The sequence below is a fragment of the Cyprinus carpio genome, chromosome B24 (genome assembly GCF_018340385.1).
Source record: "Cyprinus carpio isolate SPL01 chromosome B24, ASM1834038v1, whole genome shotgun sequence".
NCBI lineage: Eukaryota > Metazoa > Chordata > Actinopteri > Cypriniformes > Cyprinidae > Cyprinus > Cyprinus carpio.
The window spans coordinates 7,806,074-7,827,529 of NC_056620.1; the positions used below are offsets into that span (position 1 = coordinate 7,806,074).

The window sequence follows — 21,456 nt, forward strand, 5'->3', positions numbered from 1 at the left end:
TTGGCAAAAGTTATTTTCAGATCCTCTCTCTCTCAGACTCTGTCTCTCCCTCCACCCTCATGATGGTTCTGACTGATGGTGGCGCTGTGGGGTGGTCTATGTCCTTGTGTGTGTATGGTAAGAATAGCACATTTAAGCTACTCTGTGCTCCTCCCTGTGCTGGGGGAGATAAACTAGGGCTGAGTTGGAAGGTGGACTCCTATTTGGCTGCTGGCAAGGACCCTTTAATTGGCAAAATTTAGATTTTGATCAGGCAGAGGATTAGACACCTTATCTTTCTGGAGTATCTTGCACAGAGATGAAAAGGCTGCACTGAATTACACATGCCAGTTGACTCCCCCAATGCACATTACTATTGTTACTCTCTCATACTCGCTCTCCCTCTTGCTCTCCATCTTTTTATGCCTCTTGTCAGCTTTTTTTTTTCGCTTTTTTCATTGCTCTTTAGCAACTGACATGAGAAAAGAGAGCATGATTTATTAGTGTGTGTTTGATAACACTAAATGTTGTTGTGGATCCCGGAGCTTTGTGAAATTGATGTGAAAACAGACACTTCTCATACGTGGCTGCATTTTAATGGTGCAGGCCACAACCTAGAAAAATGAGCCAGATAAGAAGACAATACAGATTAATTTAAGAGAACTGCAAATTAGGGCAGTCATGCATGTGTGCACAATGATGAAAAGTGGTAATCTGAAAATATTCTACTTCATACAGTCCATTTTGCTCAACAGTAAGGTAGGAAAACAAAATGTATATCTGGAGTTATGCCCCAGTGTAAATTTATTTGTATTTGCATGCAGCAAACAAATAAAAGTAAGCATCTTGTTCCTTCCTATGAATCTGGGAGTCCCAGCGGTTGCTGTCATCCTGTACTGTGGCAGGCCGAAGATTAATAGATCTCTCCTCGGAGCTGCAAGCATAGCATCAGCACCTGTTAGTCTATTTCCCTCGGCCGCAGCCACGCTTGCTTACAACAATGCCATCATCCGCTCAATAACCATTGCCATTACATCAGGCCATCAGGGCATTAGTGTCACCCCCTCCCAACACTTCCCTCTCTTCCTTTTCCATCCTTTTATCAGCATGGCCAGGTCATGCATCACGCACGACAGCATTAAGCTCATTTGTACAATTGAGTGTACCAGCATTCAGGGATGTGTTGCAATCTCTCTCTGCCGCTTTCTTCGCATTATTGAGCGAAAGAGCCAGCAGACAGATCACATGCCACAGGGAATCCCTCTTGAAGTGAGGTATAAAAGGGAGGATGAAAGAGAAGTTTTAAATCGAGTGTTGACAAATATACATTAATCCAATGGGATATACTCAAGTTTGGGGGTTTTATTTACTATTCTGAGACCTTTTTAAAATCTGTGATTTTCAAATATTTTGCTGAAAACTTCCATATGCCTTTTAAAAGATCCTATGCCACTATTAGGCATTTTAGCTAATTTAATAATACAATAATGCAAAGATTTCTGGTGTGCTTTTGGAAGAGGGAATCTTGTCAGTCTTGTTTAAGGTAATTATACGTACATTCTGATTGCATTGCTGAATTCTGTATTAAAGTTACTAACAAACTGAGTCTACTAACTGACTGAAGACAATTTTGAGTAGCTGATTAGATTTTTTCCATATTCACCTTATAAAAGCCAAAAGGACTGTGTTGATTAATTTATATTATATGGCAGTGCTGTTGAATTCTTGATTCTTCTTGGCTGACAATTGAAGGTGTTTAATGAGACTTCAAATGAAGTCTTGAAGTCACCTTACATCTCTTTAACACAAGTATTTCAGTAAATTGTTTCACTACTACAAAAGAACATTGGCCAATTAAATCAGGGTAAGAAAATCAGAATCAGATAAAAATGACAAATACATTTAAGGATAACAATCAAGCATAATGGCTCAAGACATCATTACTAGCAGTTAGTAACTGAGACTTGGTTGGCTATTGTGAAATTGTAATGGTATCCTGGTCTGTTTCTAAACAAGATTCTGTATTAGTAGTGCAAACCCCAAAGTATAATTCATTATTTACGTGTATGTTAGGGTATGCATACAGTGCACATGCTGTAAATTTCATCATCAGCATGTGTGTACTGCAAACATGCTGCCCGTTTTTTTTTTTTTTTTTTTTTTTTTTTTTAAACCTTGCATACTCTGTATGTTTAGTTCACACAAGCATTTGTCCTCAGGGTAGCAACACTGGCCCGGCCTGTTGTTTCACAGTTTCACAAAAAGAAACAACAGCAAACTACTCGGGAAGGTAACAATGAACATCCCTACTGATGAGTGCTTGTGTGAGGGGGTTAAAACTCATTACACTCTAGTTTAAATGGGTAAAAATAATTTTTTTATTGGTCATAACTTCTGGAAAGAAATAGTGTAGACATTGGACAGAGATGAAACTTTGAAGTGCATGTGTTGACTGCCTGTGTTCACGCACACTATTGAGTAGATTATACTTTGAAAGGCTATGCCTTTGGCTGTTCACATATGTGACCATGGATCACAAAACCAGTCTTAAGTTGCTGAGGTATATTTGTAGCAATAGCCAAAATATATTGTATGTCAAAATTATTGATTTTTTTTTATGCCAAAAATCATTTGGACAATAATTAAAGATCATGTTCCATTAAGATATTTTGTACATTTCCTTGGGTAAATATATCAAAACCTAATTTTTGATTAGTAATATGCATTGCTAAGAACTTCATTTGGACAAATTTAAAAGTGATTTTCTCAATATTTAGATTTTTTGCACCCTCAGATTCCAGATTTTCAAATAGTTGTATCTCTGCCAAATATTGTCCCATCATAACAAACCATACATCAGTGGAAAGCTTATTTATTCAGCTTTCATGTGATGTATAAAAATTGACCCTTATGACTGGTTTTGTGGCCCAGGGTCACATATGCTAAGTATTGTGTCAAAACTGAAATATACTTTGAACTTATAAAGTAGTTCTATACACCATGTGTTATGGGTGAAAATAATTAGATATTAAAACAAACTGAAGTGTGTTGGACAGTTGCTTTCAATTAAGGACATGCTCCATAAAATCAACCCAGAGGTGATTGAAGTAAAAGGAAGGTTTGAATGACAGTTAGACTTCTACTTCTAGGGATGTAAAAGTGCAAAAAAATAGATGGTGTGCATACACACTCACTTGTGCACACACAAATGTGCATGTTCCTCACCCAAACTCTGTGAAAGTGTGGTTGCAACTGCAGCGAGGTGACAGGGAGGACTGTGATGCAGGCCGCCTTTGTGTCATGAAGAGGAATAGAGGATGAGCTCTGCTCTCTGTCTCTGCTGCCACCTCTCACTCTTTTTTTAGAAGCGGTTTTACTCTGCCTTTTTTTGGCCTTCCTGCTGTCACTCTGGTCTGTCCGCTCTTCTGCTCTGTATGTGAGGGAAGTCAACTCACTGACTGTCTTTCTTTTTCTGTTTTGTCTTTGTCTTTTTGCTTGTCTGTCTGTCTTCTTTCTTGTATTTTTTTCCCTGTCTTCCATCCAAGATTTTCTGTCTCTTGCGAAGATGCTCCATTGCTTTGGAATTCATTAATCCTGCTCACTTATGGTCAGGATATTGTGTCTGTCCCTTTGAAATCAAATGGCTTCGGGACGGGAAAAGCACTCATAAGTGCTGCCCACTGTTGTCTTTGTGTGGATGCCAGATGTTGACCTCATCTGCTCAGTTTGCATGAAAATGTGTGTTTTTCTTTGAAACCTTCAGCTCTTCACAAATCCTTCACTGCGCATGCTTGTGTGTGTGTGTGTGACAGAGACAAAAAAAAGTTTCATAGAGAAAATGAGAATGACCTAAGCAGAGGCAGCATGTTGAGAGAAAGATACAAGAAACGCAACAGGGAACTGGTGGCTTGAAGGAAAGAAAAATGGCAAATGAAAGAGAAAGAGTATTGTATTGGGGTTTGGTTAAGCCAGAGGTGACAGTATCAACAAGAGGCTTAAATAAAGGTGCTAGGCTGCAGTTGGAAAGCTCTGGCATTAGAGATGCTTTCACTAAACTTTCAATGTCTTTCCCCCCAAATGCATCATCCCCCACTGCTGCTCCACCCCTCCCGAAGCCTTAGATTGAAAGTTGCCACAGTAGCACAACTGTCAGCACTTGTCATGGCAAGGCCATAGGCCTATAGTGATGGGAAGTGACAGGGTTTTATTTGAAATCCCATTTAAATCGGACATTGAGACTGAGCTTACCGAGGAGATGGGGGGGGGGGGGGGAGGATGACAAATGAGAAAGAATAAGGGTGTGAGGAAAAGCAGGGGTTTGTAAACAAAAATATAAATAATGAATGGCTTCATGTGAAACTAACCAGAAAAAAAAAAAGAAAAAATGTTTTAACAATTACTTTTCACAAACATTCAAACACTCAATATTAGAAATGTTTTCCAATAAAATCAAAGTAATTGAAAGTTAGTATTCAGAACTAAATGATTATACATCCCATGAAGCCCATTTCCGCCATATAAAAGGATCATCTGGTAAATCACAATGACTTAAAAAGTCCAAATTATGACATACTAATTGACATACTTTTATGACATACTTTTTTTGTCACAACTGGTCTTGTATCTTACAGTTGTGACTTTTTATGTTATAAGTATTTATAAGATTTAGTGTGTCTGTCATGATTTTGACTTTGTTATAATTTTGACTTTTTACTATTTTGGACTTTTTACATTACCATTTAAACTTTTTAATCCCATAAATATGACTTGACTTTATAATTTCTGATCTTTATATCATAATTATTTTATATCAAAGCATTTTTTAAATTATGTGGCAGAAATTAGTTTTTTATACAAACTGCTTGTAAAAGACACACTGAAGATAAAAACAGGCTCATGTAGATGTCTGAGATGCTTCTTTTGATTTTAAACAGGCATTTCAATGTTGATCCAGATGGTTCTCTTAAAGACTGCTGCTGCTGACCAGTAGACAAGACACTTAAACTTTGGACATCCTCTTTATTGAAAACCCTAGTTTTATAATGCTGTATATCTTCCATAAGTTAAAATATTACATAGATATTATTAATGTGTAAAAGTGTGCGGTGGTTTAGCGGTTGATGAGCAGTCGTTTAAGACTCAATTTTGTGATCCTGATGCTCTCTAGTGGCACAATAATGCCATTGCATATTTCACCTACAAAATAGAGGAGTTAGTAGATGGATACCATGCCATAGCATACCATAGCATGATAAATGTCTTTAACATGAACTTTGACCTTCTCTTCCTCTAACAGCACATAAATAATGATCACATCCATGGAGAAAAGAAGGAGTTTGTGTGTCGCTGGGAGGAATGTTCAAGAGAGCAGAAACCTTTTAAGGCCCAGTACATGCTGGTAGTGCACATGCGCAGACATACAGGAGAAAAGCCTCATAAATGCACGGTGAGAATTATATTAAATACTTTTTTGTTGTTGTTGTTGTTTTTCAGACAGCTTTGGTCTGTCTAGAACAAATCAGTGTAACTGTGTGTCCTTTTCTCTCTCAGTTTGAAGGCTGTTCAAAGGCCTACTCCAGACTAGAAAACCTGAAGACACATTTGCGTTCACACACAGGAGAGAAACCCTATGTGTGTGAACATGAAGGCTGCAACAAAGCCTTTTCCAATGCATCAGACCGAGCCAAACACCAGAATCGCACGCACTCCAATGAGGTAATTCACATACATGCATATACCAAGTATTAAACAAGGTATTTTGCTTCTAACAAAAAAAAAAAAAACTGCCTTTGGTAAAGTACACTTTTCTTCCAAAATGTGATGACTTGCTCCTACTCTAGAACATTGCATTTTGGCTGACATCACCAAGCTATTTCAACTTCAAATTACATCATATCCTGATTTTATTGTTGAATATTATTTTCACTAAAAATACATCAAATGTTTTTTATTTTTTGGTATTTTTTTGAGTAGGTTTACTTTGTTTGTTTAATTTGGTTTGTTTTTAAAGTTTATGTTGTTTTTTTTGTTAGTTTTATTTTGAGTAACTTTTACTTCACTACATTCCAAAGCATAAGATCGTACTTTTTACTTCACTACATTTCATTAAACATATCGTTACTCCTTATAATATATCACGTGCTCCGACACGCAGAAGCGGTTTCTGATTCATGAACGAACTGAGTCTTTTCAATGAACCTTTTAAATTGGATCACAAATCGCATCAAACGATACGTTTATGAATTACAATGATCCGATTGCAGCTGTTCTAGAGTCGACAACTCACTGATTCAAATGAACCGTTTAGTGCGAGTCTCCAGTAAACTGAATTCACAAGTAAGAACCGGGAGATCTTGTGAGCACACGCGCGTCTGTTAAAAGCAAGTTATTAACGTCGAAATTTAGGATTAAATATTGTAACTGAAAATCATATTTAGGTAAAAACTGTCAGTTGATTGTGAACTAAATCTGCTGTAAAGAGTGATCAATCAGTGTCTCTATGTTTTAGGTAAAAAAAAAAAAAAAAAAAATTCCCACCCATTACATTAACACAGATTAAACAAAATAACTCATGCACATTCAAATTCCCCACTGCCGTAATGTTAACAGTTTTATTAAAATGCTATGCATGCCCTATGTGACGTCTGTTTTTATATTATTAACAGGATACATTTTTATATTGTTTGGATTAACTAGCCGAGTAGACAGATATGAATGTTTATTCATAACCATACTGGAAATAAGTAAATATTGTTAGCTAATGCTAACTGTCTAGCTAACAAGCTTGCTGGTGGTAAGTTGAGGTAATTTTTAAAAATAAAGTCCAAATATATATTTATTCAACCACCTAGATAGATTATATCTGGGGGAAAAAGAAAGGATGTGATGTTCAGAACATGGTTACTACAGAAATTATCAAAGTGGGAAGTGATGCCCTCTGGGGGCATTTGGCTAGGGGTGTTTTTGCACCACAGCCAAGGCTTGAGAAGGAAAAAATCATTATGAAAATATAATTATATTTTCCTTAAAATGTTCTTCCTAACTTCAGGCCTTATTCTCATGCCATAAATAACTGTGAAGATTCTGCAAAACAACAAACATTAAAATATTTTTTTCTTACTGGTGAAAATCAGATGGTCATGTTTTCTCTCAGATACATCACAGTGTAAGCTTCACATGAAAAAAATATCTTGACTCCATATAGTGGTTATTTTGCGAAAATCCCAGGTATTTTGAGCAGTAGGATTATTAAAAATATGTGCAAATATAAAATTAAATTAAGTAGCCTATATAAAATTGCAAAATCTATCTTTCGGTACTTTTTTACTTAAGTACATAAAAAACTGAGTACTTTTGTACTTTCACTCAAGTAAAATTGAAAAAGGAGTACTTTTACTGGAGTAATATTTTATTATACGTATCTGTACTTTTACTCAAGTGCTTGATTTGTGTACTTCGTCCACCACTGTGTTTGAAATGGGTTGCAATTACCAATTATGTCAAATTTAAGTTGTTAAAAGAGTTAGCAGACATTTATTTATATAACATTCCAATGCTCCCTCTCTCTTTGTTTCTCTCAGAAACCCTATGTGTGTAAAATCCCTGGTTGCACTAAACGATACACTGATCCCAGCTCTTTACGGAAACATGTTAAGACTGTACATGGTCCTGAAGCACATGTTACCAAGAAACAGCGTGGGGATACATACCCTCGTCCCCCACCTCAGCCCAGAGAACCTGAAGGTAATGGAGAAGGTCAGTCACCAGGACAGCTGCCTCTCAGAGCGATCACTGACCAAAGGGAGTATAATCTTGCTACCTTGAAACAGGACGAATGTCTACAAGTCAAGTCAATCAAAACAGAGAAGCCCATGGTAAGCCTCCTTCCATTTCAAAAACAAATGAAAACAAAAAAATATGGTTTGCTATGCTAAAGTTTCAACTCCATAAATAACTAAACTTAAAAAAAAAACTAATCTTTTATGTCTTTTGTCTTACTAATGTTTACCCTTTCCTGGTTTCATAACTGCTCAGCTAATACATGCTTATAGCTAGCTACCTCTTGCCATGCATGTTCAAATTAATAACTGAATCTTTTTTTGTCCACTACCACATGTATTACTTTTCCTCTCTTACTAAGGACAGTGGGTGATAAGGTGAGAATGGTGATGTAATTATAGGTCTGATGTTTTCTCTCTTTTCACTGCTCATTCTGTCCTTTCAATTCTGGGTCATCTGGAACAATTATTCAGTCAGTGGTCAACAGCATCATGTCATCTCATACATTATTATTTGTAATGTTGTTTTATTTGTTTTGTTTTTCTTGCTTTGTTGTTACTATTTTGTTGTTTTTGAATGTGTTTTATTTAGTTTTGTATGATATTGCTTGTTTTAGTTACTGTTTGTGTATTTGTGTGTATTCGGCTCTGCAACTTGGTTTTAAATCAGTGATCAGTGCCTGCACTTGTGGTTTCATTGTGTTTAGGTTCATTCTTTAGGTCTATGTTGAGAAAACAGCTCATTGTAATCAAGATCAATAAAAAAACAAGCTTTCTTGTTCACTACTAACAAGACAGCTCATTCTTTAGCGCCATTATACATTTGCAGCATAGACAACAACCTAATTAGGACCCAACAACTCTAAAGGGAGACCATTGTCCATGTGGTCTGTTTTCTTAAAATGGGGCAAACATGCTTACCTCTACTTCCACTGTTGGTTATTTACTTCTGGTAAAACCGGTTTCTCAGGCTGCGTTTACACTTGGCATTAACATGCGACCTGGATCTGGATGTTGTCCACATACACATTGAAAAGACAAGTGTAAACGCACTTCTGATCAGAATGTTATCTGATCAGCGTGTCCTGGTCCAGAGGTAGTTGAGATCGGATCTCAGTGTAATGTAAACACAATCCAGCCATCGTGTCTGCATTCACAGGTGGACATCACACAAAACGCTGCCCCCTCTCTCGCGAACTGCCAGAAAAAAAGACGGAGAACACCCACTAGTGAGACTCCTACACTTATCCTTGATTTGTAAAATGTCCCGTGACTGAAAATGCTTTTCAAAAGAAAACCCACCACTTCAGGCTGACTTTGCACTGGGCCATTCTCTGCAGACTTATTTAAATGTTGCACGGGAAAGAGAGATCCGATCGGTTATCCAGATAGAAAAGTCAGTTGATGTTGCCAAGTGTAAACGCACAGTGTTCTGATTGGTTGATTATAACGCACCTTTGGTTGGGTCAAGGTGATCTATTGTTTGTTGATAGTGTATGCTTGGTGTGATACTTCTGTGATTCACTTTAGCTTGCATTCTGTGCAAAAGCGGAGATGAACGTTATTCAAAGAGTGTACGTAGATAGCAAAATACATTTGGCATAAAAATGTGTTAAAAGTGTTATTGCTGACATTAAGTACATACACTCTTACAGAGATCCACTGTCCTACAGAGTTTAGCTACACTCCTAATCAAACCCCTGAACCAGATAATCAAGGTCTTCAAGATAGTTTGAAAAATTACAGGTAGGACAGTGGGTTTCCAGTATGGAAGCATATGGGTAGCAAAATTAATTTTGAAATGTAATATGCAAAATGATAATGCAATATGTAAAATGGCAATGTATTTTTGTATTTAAATTTACAGTTTCCCATACATATGTGCAGGGGCGTAGTTAGTGAATTGGGGGCCCCAGGCAAAATATAGGAATGGGACCCTATACATTTTCACACATTTTCTTATATTAACCTTGAGGTTCCTTTTTTGTTTTGATGCTTGCTGCTGCACAATGGTGCCCCATAGTTGTGTCCAATGTTTCTACATTTTTCATGTACATGTTAAATGGCTTTAAATTAATATTTCAAGAGCAAGCTCACAGATGAGAACAAAACAGCATTGGATGAAGTGAATTAGAGCCCTGCAGGGGCCTTAAATATAGGCCCTAGCCTGTCTCCCCCCCCCCCCCCCCCAAAAAAAAAGCTTATACTGCTGTTTCAGCTATTAAAATAGTTCAGTTTTGTATGTAATGGAAAAGTGAGTATATTTCGTTTAATTTTTTTATAAAGTAACTTTAGAAAAAATTTAAATTTAAGTTGTTTTTTTTGTTTGAATGTTTGTTTTTTAAGGGCCAGCTGCAGACAGCCTATATGTTTGATCAATTTGGCCTTCTCAAATCATCACGACTTGCATAAAATAAAATCTATAGATATAAAACAGTTCAAGCATATCAAAATGTTAGTTTAAATGTTTAACCTAGATATTTGTGTGGAGAACATGGAGGCACTGGCACGATCACTTGCAGTTTTTTCAAACAGTGGAAACAACTTAATAAACAGTTATCTTTGCTCATAAAGGTAAGAGTAATACCTCATTCTAAACTGTAAAGGGGGTAGTTTTATTTGTGTGCACACAATATCAACAAAACGTTGTGCTTTTATAAAATAAGGAAAACAAACGCTTTCTGGCATCTGGGGTTTGAACAGGAGCGCTTCACAATGATAAACCTAAACTCAGCAAATTGCCTCACAGACCTGATAAAAATAAATTAAAAAAAAAAAATATATATATATATATATATATATATATATATATAAATATATATATATATATATATATATATATAGAAAACTTTAAATTACTAGCCTACTTTAAAACGAAATAATTCTAATCGAAAACAGAAACTCTTTCATTATGTAATCATGTATTACTCTTTAAAGGCATGTCCAATAAGGAGATGACGAGTTATTTCTTTCATTACCATAATTGATGGATATCTAAAATATAAAAATAAGGAAAAGCCTAAAACAGGCCAGATTTTAATTTGCGTTTTATTTTATAATTTCATACAATTACAAATGAAAACAGAAAATTATAATGCCATATATAGGCTATGTAAATCTTTGTCCTATAATTGTATAGCTTGCTTTTTCAGAATTTATTTATTTATTTATTTGCACTGTTCTGAATACCTTAACATGTAAAGGATTTTCTGCAATGCAATTTTGTATGATATTTTTTATTAGCCTCTTTTTTTCTTACCCATGTCATGAATTCATTTTCCCATTTGTAAAATAGCCAACAAATAATTTTTTTTGTAGGCTAACCCGATCTCATGAAAGCCCTTATACTGTAGCATTATTTTCTGCTACTATTTGGTGTAATATTTCTATGCAGAAATTTACTTTGGCATGCAAAAGACTGATAAATTCATAATTAATGGCATGGCTGGTTCAGTCAACAGAAATACGGGACACACAGTGCGTAAAGCCGTACACCTGCAGGCGCCACAGACTCAGATGGTTGTCATGGTAATAAACACCGTAAACAGCAACTGTTCATGTGTCAGTGCTTAATGCGCAACACCTATATGAAAAGCATTTTAGTGGGCCCCCTGGCTTTAGGGGGCCCAAGGCAGTCGCCTACCTTTGCCTAATGGGTAAGTCCGCCCCTGAATATGTGCAACATTTAGTGCAAAATGAAAATAAAATTTAAATTAAATAATTTACATTTGCCATTTTCTACACTTGTTTTAATATGTAATTTAAAAACATATTTCAATGCTTTATAAGCTGCAGTGTAAATTCCAAAATGCATTCTGAGTGTACAGCAAAAGGGTTGCAAAAATAAATGTCTTTTATTTTTATTAAATGCATTGACACTTACACTTTTCAATCAGAAGTTTCAATTGCATTTTCATTAAATATCCTGTGATAATATAGTTTAAAGGGGTCATATGATGCGATTTCAAGTTTTCCTTTCTCTTTGGAGTGTTACAATGTGTTTGTGAATAGATAAGATCCCTAATGTTGCAACGACTAAAGTCTCAAATCCAAAGAGATATTCTATTTAAAAGTTAACACTCGTCCACGCCCTCCTAAAATGCCTCGTTTAAACACACCCCCACATGTCTATGTCACTGTGTGGGAAGATTTGCATAACACCGCCCAAATGTATACGCAAAGAAATAAGGCGTAACTGTGATTCTCGCTGTAGTATTGTTGCCACTGCCAACCTGACATGAAATGTCTTAAGTGTAAGTGTCATTGCATTTAAGAAAAATAAAAGACATCTAAATCACCATTTTCACTACCATTTTGCTGCACATCTGGCTCAGAATGCATTTTGAAATTCACACTGCATTTTGCTACAATTAACATGTGGTATCACAATGAAAATTCAATCCCATGTGTCTTACCCCTAAGTCTAAATGCATTTAGGGAAAATGGCATTTAAATTATAATTTTGCTACAGTTTTCACTTGGACTCAATTTCATCAATTTGGGTAAAGCATTAAAATATATTTTTAATTTACATATTAAAACTAGTGCAGGAAATGGCAAATGTAAATCATATAATAGAATTTTCTATTTGCACTAAATGTTGCAAATATGTATGGGAAAATGTAAATTTAAATAAAGAAATACATTGTCATTTTACATATTGCATTGTCATTTTGCATATTACATTTCAAAATGAATTTTGCTACCCATATGTTTCCATATTCCAGGGGTAGGTTGCAGACCTCAGTTCTATTATTTGTTATTACATGCCCGAATATGAGAAATTTTCATCAACATGGTATTTCACTCTCCTTGTTGCATTCATCCATTTCATTTGTAAAAATGTGCCAGAAGATCAGGATTTTATTTTTTATTTTATTTGTGTGTGTGTGTGTGTGTGTGTGTGTGTGATAAATTGAATAAAATGCAAAATATATGGTCTCTCTTCACTACCCCTCTTAGACGTCTCAGCCAAGCACTGGCGGTCAGTCTTCATGCAGCAGTGACCAGTCCACCGGCGGCCCCCATATCGGCCGTGGAATCCAGCTTGCTGTAAACAGCATTGGGCTTGTGGGGGAGGAGGCAGTGATTGAGGAAAATGAAGAGAAGGAGGAGGAAGGAGAGGGAGAGGAGGAGGAGGAGGATTCCCCCATTATGGACTCTACAGTATCCACTGGAACAACCACAGCGGCAACACTAGCTTTGCAGACTCGTCGAAGTGTAGGACGGCCCCTACGCTGGATGGAGCATGTTAAGATGGAGAGGTTAAGGCAGGTGAATGGAGCTGTGCCTAGGCTAGGACATATGTCCCCAACACCGCCCCCTAAAGGCCAGGCCCTGCCTGCCCTCACAGGAAAGGGTAAGTATGAGGGTGTACTTACACTAGGCAATTTGAACCATACCCGAGCATGTTTGACCCCCAAAGTCCAGTTCATTTAACTAATGTTCCCTTGCCCGCTTGTTGGTTTAGACACGGTTCGTATAGCATGTGCACTAACAATGCCGAGACACATGACATCAATTATGCAGCTGTTCCATTTAACCAACATCTATTAACAAATCTATCAACAAAGATTTTTTAAACAACATATTATGCATGTGAGAGGAACATGTGTCACCACACCCCAAATGGCTCAAAATAATAAGCCACAGAGTTAACATCTCTTATGTATTCTCTTCTGCTGTGTGAGAGTGCTTTTGATCCTGTTTTCTCCAAACCATTGCATCATATGCTGTGTTTACACTTGGCATTAACATGCGACCTGTATGTCCACATACACATTGAAAAGACAAGTGTAAACGCACTTCTGATCGGAATGTTATTCAATCAGCATATCCTGTTCCAGAGGTAGTCGAGGATGCATTGTGATCGGATCTCAGTGTAATGTAAATGCAATCCAGCCATCGTGTCTGCATTTGCAGGTGGACGTCACACAAAACGCTGCCCCCTCTCTCGCGAACTGTCAGAGAAAAAGACAGTGAACACCTGTGTGGAGACTAGTGAGACTCCTACACTTATCCTTGATTTGTAAAATGTCCTGCGACTGAAAATGCTTTTCAAAAGAAAACCCACCACTTCAGGTTGACTTTGCCATTCTCTGCAGACTAAATTTTGCACAAGAAAGAAAGATCCGATCGGATATCCAGATAGAAAAGTCGGTTGATGTTGCCAAGTGTAAAAGGAGTATGTTCTGATTGACTGATGATCTGATCTGCTTGATCGGATCACGGTGATCACGTTAATGCCAAGTGTAAACGCAGCCATAAAGACATGCTCAGGCCCGGAACATTAAAGTGCAATATGAATGCAGCAGGGGAGTGGGGAGGGGGTACAATATGTTTTGGCATGGTACAATACACCTGTGCCTAGTGCAAGTACATCCTTACTTTCAGAGCTTTCTCAATATACTGAACTTTACACATTTAAAGGGTTAGGTCACCCAAACATGAAAATTAAGTCATCATTTACTCAACCTTATGTTGTCTAAATGCCATATAGCCTTATTGTTTAGACCATAAAAGGAGAAATCAGGACAGTTTTGAGGAAATCATGATCAATAAGATGTGACACAAAATACAATCCATGTACTTTATTTCTTGATTTTTCCTTTTTCATGTACAGTTTCATTTCTAGATGAACTTACCCATTAATGTCTAATTATGACTATAATTACATAATAATAATAATAACATTAACCTCACCTAATAAGAGTATTTCTCATTATTAGGTTCATGCCTTGGAAGGAGTAGTTCTGTGGGGGTTCCCCAGCCTCCTCCACGTCCTGAGCCGTCCAACACAGAGCTGACTGTGTTGAATTTGCTGCGTGAGCGCCGGGACAGCAGTGGCAGCAACACCAGCTCGGCCTACCTGAGCAGCAGTCGTCGATCCTCTGGCATCTCCCCCTGCTTCTCCAGCCGCCGTTCAAGCCAGGCCTCACAAACTGAGTACAGCCACCAACGGCATATTCACAATCTCAGTGCCACTGACTCTTATGACCCTATCTCCACTGACGCCTCACGACGCTCCAGTGAAGCCAGCCAATGTGGAGGTGGAGGAAGTTCAGGTGGGATGGTGTACAGTGGAAGTGAAGGTATTGGAGGAAGTGGGATGGGGACAAGAGGTGTTCTGAACTTAACTCCGGCTCAACACTATCACCTGAAGGCCAAGTATGCCGCTGCTACAGGTGGGCCTCCTCCCACACCCTTGCCAAACATGGAGCACATGAGCCTAAAGACTCGTCTGGCTTTGATGGAAGATAAACGGAACTTGAGCCAACTTAAACTACCACCACTGGTCAGGCCACGTCGCTGTAGTGATGGTATGCACAACTTACATGGCAGTCAAGCAGTGTATCGACGAAGGAGATTGTACCCTGTTGAAGGTTCAAGGAATAGTGATCGAAGAGCCAGTGACCCTGTGCGCACACGGGATACTAGTGCTTTTGGTTTGCCACAGTTACAGCGTTTCAGCAGTTTAAACAACATGAATTCATTACCCCATATTGTTGGTAATTATTATTTAGATGGAGAAGATAACAGTCTGTGCTTACAGAACTACATCTTTCAGAGGAGTCTACACTCACCTTGCCCTCCCAGCATTGTGGAGCAATCAGCACTTGAGGACTTGGTAGTGGACCAAGATGGTCTTCTGTTACATGTTGATGAAGAAATTCTGCCGGATGACTTGGTGCAGTATCTTCATTCCCAAGATCAAGAATCGGATCACAAACAAGGCAACCATAGCAGTGATTCCAGTCCCCATAGATCCAGTTTTGACCAGGGTACTGCAGATGTCCAGAACTTCCTCAACCCACAACAGCAACAGGAGGAGTCAGAAGGGGAAAGCAATAGTAAAGACATAATGCCTATCCAGTGGAATGAAGTGACCTCTGGTAGTGCTGATGTTTCTCCTCTTAGGCAGCAGAGGTGTGGAAGTTGGTCAGACCAGAATGGCATAGTGTGTGGTGAGTTTGGTATGTTTTGGTGAGTGGTTGTTTTGGTAGCTTTTGAATAATGAGTTCATGGATCAACACTCAACTCTTTGTAGAGATGGTGTCGAACACATGGCAGGTATAAACTACAGATGCATACATCCAGAGCAGCATCAACAAATTGCAAAGGCATCTCAACAACAGCCCAGAAAAAATCCAGGCATTAAGAATGAGTCTTCTTCGACCTCCAAACTGGAGTCAAGGCGCAAAAACTTTGGTCGACCAGACTTCTCTCATATATCTTTGGGCCCCCTCTGTCGTAGCTATACCCAACAGACAACTATATCGCAAAATAACCTCAAGCAAAATCAAACAATAAAACATCAAATCAGCAGCAACCTTTTGTTGCAAAGACCAGCTAACTGCAGCTTGTCTCCGGCAACACTACTGCCTCACCAGGCCCAACCTCCTATGACTCAACTACCTGTCAATAGTGGCAATAGAAGCTTAAATCCCACACAACCCTACTTCATTCAGCAGGATATCAATGGTCATAAAGCACATTCATGCCAGCAGCAAAGCTTGAGGAATGGAAATGGAACCAATTGCTCTCTTGCAAATCAGGTTTCAGGACTTAAGCTTGAGGCAGACCTTCAAACCAACACTTCCTCTTCTATCCAGCGACAAAAGCCTTTGTTTATTGCTGAGTGTTATGACACGTCAGAGTCCAAAACTTCATCTTCTCATGAAACCGGACAGTCATATTTAATGGAGTCCTTGACAGCTAAGACAGAAACACCTTCTGAGGCCCTTCTGTCCCCTGGGGTTGATCAAGTGACCAGTACAGTAGAAGAAAGCCTAGATGTCTTAGATAATGTTGGTTTAGATATTTGTTCTATCCTTGAGGATGGTTATGAGCAGGGTAGTGTGGTGTCTGACGTTATCAGTCCCAGTTTTTTCCAGGGTCTGTCTAGAACTTCCTCTCGGCTGACTACTCCCCGTGTTTCAGCTCCATTTCATCCAGGCACTAACAACATGGCTATTGGTGACATGAGCTCTCTCCTCACCACCCTCGCAGAAGAGAGCAAATTTCTGGCTATTATGCAGTAATCTGTGCACTCCCCCTCCAAAAAATTGTTACGCTATTATAGATAAGACAAATTTAACAGACTTGTGTATGTAATGTAAAGATGTGGGATGAGAAAGAAAGTTATTGCTTTATATTTATTAAAATAGTTTATTAGGTGATGTTGACAAAGAGTTGGTACACAATCTTAAATCTGTCTCATCTTCCTAGAGACATTGACCAATAGAACCATTCCATTTCTGAAATAGAGGCTATTTTAAAAACCCTTCTTTTATAATGTTATATGATGATGGCAGATGGTGACACTGGTCTTCTTTTCATCACATTGAAACAGTATTCTCTGTGTTGTCGTTGATATTTTTATGTTTTGTTGTACATTGTTGGTACAAGTGCATGGTAATTTTCTTATTAAGTGTACACAGTGTTCACTAAACTGAGTAGGTTAACTCATTGTATTATGTATCTTTGTTGTTGAGTGCATTGCATTCAATTGCATTGTGAATATGCACAGACTTAACTGTCATCAGGTCAAGACAGAGTGGAATATCACTCTTAACAGGCCCAAGTGTCATATTTTGATTATTCTGTCTTTTTAAGTGTCTTATATCAGAGATGTCGCAGTGATTATAATATAAGTCTTACCAAATGTTGGTGACCAATTTTTCCCAACATGGCAATTAACAGGGACCACTTTGTTGTGTTAGGGTATGACAAGTGTAGAGCAAAATGCTAGAGCTGATCACTTAATATCTTGCTAATGTTGATTGTATGCTTGTAAATAAATGTTAATATTTTTCTTCATTTTTTATATTGCAAAAAATTTACATTTTGCATTATCTTGATCACATTGTTAATGACTGGTGTTGCTGTTAAGCAATGCATGACATGACAAAAAATTTAAATTGTGGTCATTTTAGTCAATTTGTGGTTGTTGATTATTTCTCAAAGTAAAATTTTTTTAATTTGTGGTTGTTTTGATATTAGTTAATGTTTAAATTTATCTAAATATACCAGTAATTTTTTTGTTATCTTTTTTTTATTTTTTTTGTTTGTTTTGTGTTTTTGTTATTGATTTGCAGTGAATCTGTAGTGAGATCTCATTTATGCCATGGCTTTTTAGATCAACCTGTCTTTGCTTATCTGTTAAAAAAACCTATATCTTCCTCAATTCTGAATAAAGAAATTTATAAACACCAAGACACAACAAGCACCACTACAGGAGCTAAGAGACTTTCAGCAGTATTAAAAATATCCTGAAGTTTCTACCTACATATGTATAGTTTTTAAAGGTGTACTCTCGTAATTAGGTTTGTTTTTGTATGGTTATTTGAACATTTTCTGTAGTTGTGTATCAGCATCTTTGTTTAGTTTTAAAGTGGTATGACCTATTCCTCTTGAAAAGGACTAGAGGCTTTGAGCCTAAGGTATGTGCCTTATTAATGCTTGTCCATACGAAAGAGACACTGCCATTTTCTTCTTCTTCTTCTTCTTCTTCTTATGTTTTTTTTTTTTTTTTTTTTTTTTAAGGAATTAAATAGACATAAAGTGTGTATGGAAAGAGTCCTGTGATTTCACATGTTACATGGAACACTACATTCTGGTTTGGCATTGAAAAATGTGATGTGTAAACAATGTTAGTTGCTTTGTTGTTGTTTTTAATAGATATTACATTTGTTTTTATGCTTGTAAATACATATTAATTCTGTAGACTGTAGTTAATAGTTTAGGTGGCATCAGGGGTCAGAATTAGTATAAATATCATACTCTATTAAAGGGGTCATATGATGCGATTTCAAGTTTTCCTTTCTCTTTGGAGTGTTACAAGCTGTTCGTGAATAGATAAGATCCCTAAAGTTGCAAGGATTAAAGTGACTAAAGAGATATTCTTAATAAAAGTTTAGACTCATCCACTGCTCATTTAAACACGCCCCCACATGTCTACGTCACAATGTGGGAAGATTTGCATAATGCCGCCCAAATGTTTACGCAAAGAACGAAGGTGTAACGTTCTCGCTGTTGCTGCCGTCGCCATGTTGTGGAGATGCTGTTTCATTGTGAAAGTGAAAATACTTTGTTTGGCCTTCCAAAAGAGGACACAACTAGAAATCAGTGATTAAGTTGTATTTACAACACTGTTCCAGAACAGTTCAACCCAAATATTCAGATGTGTGCAGCACATTTTATGAAGGACTGTTTCCTGATCCTGGGAGAAAAGACTACAATGCCGGCTGTTCTGACTCACAGTCTGTAAGTATGTTTACATATGTAAAGGATTTGCCACTGATGATTCAAATGCGAGTTTTGAGCAGTGTAGAGTAGAGCTTGTTGTTTGTCGTTTCTCCGATCACAAATAAATACATGGGTTTATGTTTACGTGGCATGACGCAGTGCAACGTGTAAAAAGACAGTATAAGTCATTATAATCCGTAATTATGTCCCCACTGTATGTAATAAATGGCTAGTTTATAATGGGTTTTATTGTTTTTGTCTTGTTCCGCCGGTGTTCTGACCGGGACATGCATCACAGTATGGTAAGGGGGGTAACATTTCCGTCACACGCTTGAGTCATTCGGCCAATCACAGCGCACGGGATTGCTGGCCAATCAGAGCACACCTCGCTTTTCAGACCGATGAGCTTTGTAAAAAACAGCGTGTTTCAGAAAGGCGGGGCATATAGAAGAAACAATAATGTACATTATGTGGAAAATAGTGTTTTTTGAACCTTTAACCGTATAAACACATTTCATTACACCAAATACACAAAATAATGTTCTTTTTAGCAACATCATGTGACCCCTTTAAGCAGGAATCCATGTGCCCTGTCCTACATTCAAATAGGTGATCAAAATAGAATCACGGTGCCTAGCACCCTTAGACTGGGTACAAAGTCTGAATGCTCTTTTTATATCAGATTAAAACAAATGTTTGTATGGTTTTAATAAAAAAATAATAAATGCAACAGTTGTCTTTGATGGTGAGTATTTGCTATTGATTTACAGTATAAGAAGAGGAAGTTACAGTAAAATACAATATCAGTATGTGATATTAAACAGTGCTTTAATGCAACATATACAGTGATCTGTGCAATATTTAATCTGGCTGTTTAAAATGCAATACTATTTTCTCTGCTCTGAGCTGAATTAATGCTTCACATCAGTTCCAACATATTCATGTGCTGCGCAATAGATAAGATATATGATTCTGAATAGACTATTGGTCACATAAATACCTAAGAAAGCTCATGAAACATTTTTGTTTATATGCATACATCACAATGACTCTAGGATGTTTAATGTTTGCATTTGTACACACAATCTTGGACTGATACTGCAGAGGACATTTTAAATCATGTTGTTCTGAATGTTGTGATATTTTAAATAGTGAAACTGCAATTAAATTTTACGTTATTAAATAGTTACGTTATTGACTTTACAAATAATGATATTTGTTATGAAAGTCAGTGGTTTAAACACACTGAGGAACTTTTAAAGCAGTGTTCAAATTATGTCAAAGCTCTTGGGGAATTCCCCCTTAAAAATAAATAAATAAATAAAAACTATAACCCTATTAATATTTCTCAACAAAAATCTATGTAATAGCAAATTTAGCACATTTCTTTTAATCTCTCTCTTGTCATATTGTTATTTTTGGGTTTGTTTAAATTAAATATGTTTTTTTTTTCATCTTGTCCTTGTTATCTTTGAGAAAACCTCATATTGTGACTGTTTGTTGGTTCTAAGATGAAAGCTTATTCAATATCAGTTAATTAGGTGTACCAACAATCATTAAGCAAACAAGAATTAAATATCATAGGCACAATGGCGCAATTCCCACTTTTTTCCCCTTCAAATTTCTCCTTTCAGCTTAATGCTTTATTTTTGACTTGTCACAAAAGTTTATCATATGCATGTTGTAGAATGTGTTCCCCCTTAACACATGGACTCTTCCAGTCACCCCTGTCATCCAGTGTAAAATGGACTATTCCTGAACTTTCCATCGGAGTTCGCGAAGTGACGGAGAAGAGAACAGGTGGATTAAAACGGGAAGGCAAGCTGTCTGAATATTGTAGATAGTTTGTAGATTAATAAGTATTAGTCCAAATTAGAGGAGTTTTATCGTTTGTGCGTGTGCGTGCATCACAAAGTAAGTAATTACGTTATATCATTACTGAGCATTCTTAGCAACTGTAAGGATAAACGCCATTACGCCTGTATAAGTGTTTACATTTTACTATTGTTTACATGATCGTGCTCCACCGCTATTATACTGCTACTATTCAGTATTATTCATGTTATTTATTGTCAATTTATGCATATTTAGTCATTACAAATAAGGGGGCACTGCCGCATCTTAGGTAGTGCGCATGCGCTCTAGAGTTGTTTACATACATTCTAAGTTACATTGCTTGCACTGCAGAGATGTTCACGTGAACAGTTCATGCGCAGTGTTAGCGCACACACATACTTTGAATATGTTTATACTGGACACTCATTTCCACTTATATAAATAGTTAGACCTTGATTGTGATATTTTCTGTTACATTTATCTCCATTGAACAACCATTTTCAAATAAGCTTTATTTAAGTTGTTGTTTGTATACATTTATATTCATACATATGTTTGTATTTTATATTTTCAGAACCACACATCTATGCACATCTAATAAAGACAATTTGGATTA

General features: G+C 37.1%; 1 protein-coding gene and 1 long non-coding RNA gene across 2 annotated transcripts in view; both read left to right on the top strand.

Annotated features, from left to right (window-relative positions):
* Nucleotides 1-17,709, top strand: part of gli3 (GLI family zinc finger 3) — a 36,423-nt gene extending 18,714 nt beyond the window's left edge. The window contains exons 7-12 of the mRNA XM_042751897.1: nt 5,276-5,425; nt 5,530-5,694; nt 7,560-7,853; nt 12,720-13,116; nt 14,486-15,714; nt 15,761-17,709. Coding sequence (XP_042607831.1) covers nt 5,276-5,425; nt 5,530-5,694; nt 7,560-7,853; nt 12,720-13,116; nt 14,486-15,714; nt 15,761-16,798 — 3,273 coding nt within the window. The 3' untranslated portion in view covers nt 16,799-17,709. The remainder of the gene's footprint in view (nt 1-5,275; nt 5,426-5,529; nt 5,695-7,559; nt 7,854-12,719; nt 13,117-14,485; nt 15,715-15,760) is intronic.
* Nucleotides 17,710-20,476: 2,767 nt separating this feature from the next.
* LOC109102228 lies at nt 20,477-21,456 on the top strand. The gene is made up of 2 exons (XR_002019843.2): nt 20,477-20,918; nt 21,415-21,456. It is a non-coding gene; the product is annotated as an uncharacterized LOC109102228 (long non-coding RNA).